This window comes from Pseudophryne corroboree, chromosome 10 (assembly GCF_028390025.1).
Source record: "Pseudophryne corroboree isolate aPseCor3 chromosome 10, aPseCor3.hap2, whole genome shotgun sequence".
NCBI classification, from domain to species: domain Eukaryota; kingdom Metazoa; phylum Chordata; class Amphibia; order Anura; family Myobatrachidae; genus Pseudophryne; species Pseudophryne corroboree.
In genome coordinates, this window is record NC_086453.1 from 326,891,973 (window position 1) to 326,899,158 (window position 7,186).

General features: G+C 43.4%; 1 protein-coding gene across 1 annotated transcript in view; it reads left to right on the forward strand.

Annotated features, from left to right (window-relative positions):
• The window catches only part of TNFRSF9 (TNF receptor superfamily member 9), a 36,546-nt gene extending 34,684 nt beyond the window's left edge, over positions 1-1,862 (forward strand). The window contains exon 8 of the mRNA XM_063943563.1: positions 588-1,862. Within this exon, the coding sequence (XP_063799633.1) occupies positions 588-700 (113 nt within the window). The 3' untranslated portion in view covers positions 701-1,862. The remainder of the gene's footprint in view (positions 1-587) is intronic.
• The last annotated feature ends 5,324 nt before the right edge of the window (positions 1,863-7,186 follow it).

A 7,186-nucleotide genomic window follows, 5' to 3' on the forward strand; every position in this document is an offset into this window, starting at 1 on the left:
GTCCTCCAGCTGGCACTGCGAGCAGATGAATCACAACTGACGTCTAAACTAAACAAAGTCCAGTTTGAAGAATATTTAACATTAACGTTCTCATCCTCTATAAGCAGAATGTAATATTGGAGCCTTATGGTGGAATTCAAATCTTATTGACGGCGGCAGCCACTAGATGGCGCCGAACGGAGATATTCAAATGTAGCTCCGTTCGGGTGCGATTGACTGTTCCCACAGTGGCTGTTGCTTGCGTGGTTCCGGGAAGTGGTCTATTTTGGCTCTATTGACCAATGCAGAATTTTGGTGGATATGCATCTGCCACAATAGGTGCAAATGATCACAATCTAGCGGGATACGCCAAAGAGGACGCAGGCTGTCACGTGTTCACACTGCTGCAAATTAAAGCGACAAATAGTGTTGCTAATTGCATACAGCTCCGTTACTGAACATGTACATGCTGAGAATTATTTGCTCCACCATTTAATTACTAGCGCAGCTTGGCCCTAAGAGAGCCAGGAAATGGTAGAGGATAAATGATTATCAATTGTTATTTATAGGTCAGTTGCTCAATAAACCTTTATTTTCTGTTACGCTAGTTCCTCATCCAATAGTCAAGCAGACTGAAGAAGAAGACGCTTGCAGCTGTCACTTTCCTGAGGAAGAGCACGGTGAAGAAGGAGAAGATGAACCCATGACTCGAGAACCCTGACACTGGCCACCAAGGATTGTATTCATATTGTGGAAGACTCAATGATTAATGTCTATCAGCAAGCCCTGTAGCAACCAGTCCTGCAACAAAGCTGGGCATCCTCCGAAACCTTCATTATCTTTCTATACGGGCACCAGATATGTACTCATTGATGGAGTAGAACGTGCTGAGCTGAACAGTTAGAATTTGGGTCAATATTGCTTGGAACTTAGTGGCCTGGGAGTATACAGATAATCCACCAAAAATCTGGAACAATGTCTTTGCAGAGAGTTGGATTCAGCTTCCGGGCTGTGCGTTGAATTAATATGCAGTTGAGATGGAACTGGTTAAAGTGACCAATGTGTCTCTACTCAATGAGCTGGGATAATGATACATACTATGAAATGGTCAACTCAGTATCATATTGTAGATTGGTAGAGAGAAACTTACTTGTCTTCATTTATTTTTTTGACTTCGCAAATTGCACAGAAACATTATTATTCAGTGGGGTGTATTAATATACCCCATCCAGGAGGTGGAGCAAGAGAGCATGGCTGCAGTCTGTTAATCATGATCTCTACTTGCTGTAACTTTAAGGGAAAGTATAAATGTGATTTATTTAGTCCTTTCCAAACCTTGGGAATGTGAGGGGCGCCCTTTGGCAGTGTAGGTGCTTAGAACATTAGTATTTCCATTTTATTCTGCAATGGGTGGATAATCTTATCCAATAGTTGGGAGATTGGTGTTCAACGCAGAGTACTGACATTATCATGAAGGAATTCCAGGGACAATACATCAAAATTGGAAGAACAGGGTTCACAAACATTCCGCCTAGAGAACAATAAAATTATTGTATCGTTTTTTTTTTTATGGTGGGGAACACCTGCATCCCAGAAAATGAAATGGTTAGATTAATTCATAACCCCTGAATAATTCATCTCCCGTCGATGAAGTTGCCTTTAGTTTACCCTGTTGGTGGAGTCCGGCCACTTTTTTTTCACAATTTAAAAAACCTACAGCTTTATTACTGATTGCCTCAGAGTAACAAAATACAGAGGCATAGTGCAATATATGTAGAATTGAATATATTGTTTAAAATGTAATATATTGTTTAGATAACCATGAAATAAGAAGTATGCATTTGTAATCCACAGCTCCATTAATAGCATTTATATATCGGTTACATACAGTATCTATTTTATTATTTGTATTGTTCACATGGGGATAATCTGTTATAGACAAATGTATGTTTCTTGTACGTTTTTGTGAAGTCAGTAAATGCCGTATGTTAAGTACTGTTTTCATGTACAATGTATTGTATTGTATTACAGTTCCTCTGGAAAGTTAGATAAAGTTAATGGGTAAAGGACCTGTGATGAAAGTGTAGTTGATTCTCTTTCTCGCAAAAAAACCCAACAAAAACCCATTGCAGGGGTTTGTGCCATTGATTGGAAAAGCTATCATCCATTGGTGTTTAACCATCGATGACCATCCTTATCTTATTCTTTTAGAAACAGTGTAGTCTATGAAAACTGCTCCAATCTATTTATAATGTTTCCTGAAAGCCAGACTCGGCCTAGATTTACATAAAGAGCGTTGGCTGCTACCGTGCTACTCAGGGAACCTGTTCTGTAAACAACCTTAAAATACACAGTACAGACTCTGTAAGGCAGGGCTGGCCAAACTGGTTCTCGAGATCTACCAACAGTTCATGTTTTCCAGGCCTCCTGGAGATCTGTAGAATTGTCAGTTAGAAATGAATTCAGCAAATCTTAATTAGTAATGACTACACCCAGTGTCGGACTGGAGCATGTAGGGCCCACCGGGGGAATGCAGTGGTAGGGGTCTATGTTAGGGGTGTAGCCAGTCTGCAAAGGGGGTGTGGTCTGCCACCTCATTGGTTTGACTAACCATTAGAGTGCAACGTCTGGGCCCCTTCATAAATATATACAGTAAATTCAGCTGCTGCATGCATGATAATGTACCAGATTAATAACAGCAATGCACTATAGAAAATACACCATAGTCCAGTATAAGGTAACATATATATAATGTATAATTCAAGTGCACAGTCTGGAACCTGACTACACCTGTGCACCAGCTAGGTGGTGTGGAAAATGTGAACTGTTGGTAGACTGGTTTGGGCAGCCCTGCTTGATACAAAATCTACTTGTTCCATGACATGGGTGGGACACATTAGTAACTTCCACTCATTAAAGTTGTTTGGCTGCCAGAACTCTTAATAGCCCGGATCTAGAATTAATGTTTAGGCACAGATTTATCAAGCCTTGGAGAGTGATACATTTCACAGTGATAAAATACCAGACAATCAACTCCTGTTATTTTTCAAACTCAGCCTGTAACATGGCAGTTAGGAGCTGATTGGTTGGTACTTTATCACTGCAATTTATCATTCTCCAAGGCTTGATAAATCTGGGCCATAGTAGACTAATATGTAGTTGACATTTTAACCGCCAACATGTATGTATGCCTTCAGGAGATTATTTCCACTTCTTCCTCATATGGGATGGGGTGTTTGGGCCTATTAAGGCCTCAGGCTTAGTCCTTTGTTGTCTAGTGATGAAGGGGTTGGTAGGAACCATAACTTTGCACTGAAGAGCCTATATATACTGGTAGTTATATAGACCACTCCTATCCTGCGTGCTATGCCTCGCTGTGCTGTCTTCTCACAGTAGAGACCCTGCTGGACTAGAATACAGACCCCTGCATGGTGACTGGAGATAAGACTACACATGTAACACACTCAGTCCCCCACAGCCATTGTTTCCAAGTTTACTCTTTTTTTCTGCACACAACACAAATGTTTTAATCCTACCTGTGTAGGTGGAATATAAAGAGCCATCAAGAGGCATCTTGGACCCTAGTACAGATGATTTGTGGCAAAACTTTGCTTAAAGTACTGTATTTCCACACAAACCAATAGGTTAGCATGGGCATTTGCTCCTCCCAAGGTGTGGCTCAACGGGGACATGGATTTAGGACCAGACCCCAACTGCCATCCTCCTGCACCCAAGCCAACATCACTGTGTGGCCATATCATACAGCCCACCAAGAACCTTTGCAATCTGGTGGACAATTATGCAATAGATGGCACCTATCCTTGTATCCATGTCTACGTCCCTATAGACTGTAAGCTTGTGAGCAGGGCCCTCCTACCTCTATGACGGTCTGTTATTACCCATTTTTTCTATCACTTGTTTCCAACTGTAAAGCACAAAGGAATATGCTGCGCTATATATTAAACTGTTATGAAATAAATAACTGCCAACACCTCCTCTTCCTTCATACTCCCTCCCGCCCACTACGGTCGGCTGATGACCGTCGCCTCTCCTCTGCCTTGGTCACTGCTTCCCATGCACGAGTTCAGGATTTTGCCCGTGCTGCACCCCTTCAGTGGAATGCGCTCCCCCGCTCCATTAGACTCTCCCCGACCTTGCAAAGCTTCAAACGGGCACTGAAAACCCACCTATTTATCAAAGCGTACCCCTCCAATGCATAACTTAGTCCTTAGGCTGCTCCTCCATCCCCCTGCCCCATGCCTTGGACATCTCTGCTTTGCTCGCATACCACCATCAGGCTTCTACCTGCTTGCTTGCACCTCATGTCATCTGTCTGTTGCCCCTCCCCACTAGATTGTTAGCTCTTCAGAGCAGGGCCCTCTTTCCTCTTGTCTAAGCCCTCTTCTTGACACATTTCACTCAGCGACCATCTTTACCTGCTTTTTCTCCTGCTGGTAAATGGCCCCTCTCTATCTATGGCCGCCAGCCCCAAGTAGTACAATGATTACTCCTTCGCTACTTACATCTAAGCTGTATTATGCTTTGAGAATTGTGGTGCTCTTTGTTACCTGCACTCCATTTTTGTTATTTATTTACTGTTATGCTAAGTTTTGTCTCCCTGTACTGTCCTTTGTACGGCGCTGCGAAACACTTGTGGCGCCCTATAAATAAAATGTAATAATAATAATTTCTACCACTGGCCTTTCTTTCGTGACCACTGGCAATATATACCATATCCAACAAAGTGTTATGTGCTGTCACGGGCCACCTGGAAAGGATTGGCCAAGCCATTAATGGTTGCCATCAGATATTAGGCATTAATTCTCAGCAAGATTCACATCTGCAAATCCCCCCCCCCCCCCCCACTTCCCCCATAGCCCAGTCTACATATCTCTCAGCTCTTCTGTAATTGATGTAAACAATTGATGTTTTGGTCAGTACATATTACTCTGGGAACATTTTGGTATGTTCTCAAATATGGTTGTTAATAGCATATAGTCCAAATAATTGAGTCTCTATTTATTCATGAAATCTTTATCCAGACCTGTAGTAAAATCTCTACATGGAGAGAGAAGTCACATGATTACGTACAATTGTGTGAAAAAACCCTTGTTGCACCATCTGTAAAACGGTGTGAGGAATCACTGATGGAAATAGGATGGTGCCACATTTGCATACACAGACACTCTTTGATTTCTCATATTATTGATTCAGAGATGACTGAAGGCATGTTCCGTTTGCTTTTTCAAGAACATGTCTCACCGTACAACTAGAAGTTACGTTCTCGGAAAGTTCTGAGTTTTTGTTCCCATCACTGAGTTTATTACAGCTTATCGTACAGGAGCCACATTTTCTATCAATGTGGCAGTATAAAGAAATTATTTCTGTGGTAGCCAATGGGAAACAGCTGGCAACAGCTAGATTCACCAATAGTGAAATACAAGTCCTCATTTTAGTGGCTGATAAACACAACATTGCACTATTTTTGGGTTGAGGCCCTGGCCAGATTTTAAAAATAGGATTTTAGTACCTACCAGTAAATTCTTTTCTCCTAGTCCATAGAGGATGCTGGGGACTCCAAAAGGACCATGGGGTATAGACGGGATCCGCAGGAGCTTGGGCACACTGAAAAGACTTTGAGTGGGTGTGAACTGGCTCCTCCCTCTATGCCCCTCCTCCAGACCTCAGTTATAGGAACTGTGCCCAGGAGAGACGGACATTTCGAGGAAAGGATTTTTGTTTAAACTAAGGGCTACAAACATACCAGCCCACACCACAAACATACCGTACAACCGGAGTAACAGTAAACCAGATAACAGTATGAATTAACAACAGCAACAAACTGAAAACAACAAATACAGAACCTGTGTGTAAACAAATTTAACCAGCAAGAATACACTGCAAGTAACAGTCCGCACTGGGATGGGCGCCCAGCATCCTCTACGGACTAGGAGAAAAGGATTTACCGGTAGGTACTAAAATCCTATTTTCTCTTACGTCCTAGAGGATGCTGGGGACTCCAAAAGGACCATGAGGTCTATACCAAAGCTCCAGAACGGGCGGGAGAGTGCGGACGACTCTGCAGCACCGATTGAGCAAACATGAAGTCCTCCTCAGCCAGGGTATCAAACTTGTAAAACTTAGCAAAGGTGTTTGAACCCGACCACATAGCTGCTCGGCAAAGCTGAAGTGGCGAGACCCCGCGGGCAGCCGCCCAAGATGAGCCCACTTTCCTGGTAGAATGGGCCTTTACTGACTTCGGCACCAGTAGCCCAGCCGAAGAATGAACTTGCTGAATCGTACTACAAATCCAGCGTGCAATAGTCTGCTTAGAAGCAGGATGACCAATCTTGTTGGAAGCATACAGGACAAACAGCGCCTGTTTTCCTGGCGACGTAAATTTTCAAAGCTCTCACAACATCAAGAGACTTTGGAACTGCCACAGCATCCGTAGCCACAGGTACCACAATAGGTTGGTTAATGTGAAACAAAGAAACCACCTTCGGCAGAAATTGTTGACGAGTCCTCAATTCCGCTCTATCCGAATGGAAGATCAAGTACGGACTCTTGTGAGATAAGGCCGCCAACTCTGACACTCGCCTGGCAGATGCCAGAGCCAACAGCATGACTACCTTCCAAGTGAGAAACTTTAACTCAACCTTACGCAAGGTTCAAACCAGGAAGACATAAGAAACTGCAAGACCACTTCAAGATCCCATGGCGCCACAGGGGGCACAAACGGAGGATGGATATGCATCACTCCCTTCACAAAAGTCTGAACCTCTGGAAGGACGGCCAATTCCTTTTGAAAGAAAATAGATAAAGCCGAAATCTGCACTTTGATGGAACCCAATTTCAGGCCTGCATCCACGCCTGCCTGCAAAAAATTGAGAAACCGACCCAAGTGAAATTTATCCGCAGGAGCAGTTTTGGTCTCACAACACGAAACATACTTTCTTCAAATACGGTGATAATGTTTCGCCGTAACCTCCATTTTAGCCTTAAGGAGAGTGGGGATGACCTCCCCGGGAATACCTTTTCGAGCTAAGATTTGGCGCTCAACTTCCATGCCATCAAACGCAGCCGCGGTAAGTCCGGAAACATGCATGGTCCCTGCAATAACAGGTCCTCTCTTAGAGGAAGCGGCCAAGGATCTTCCACAAGTAATTCCTGAAGATCCGGATACCAGGCACTTCTTGGCCAATCT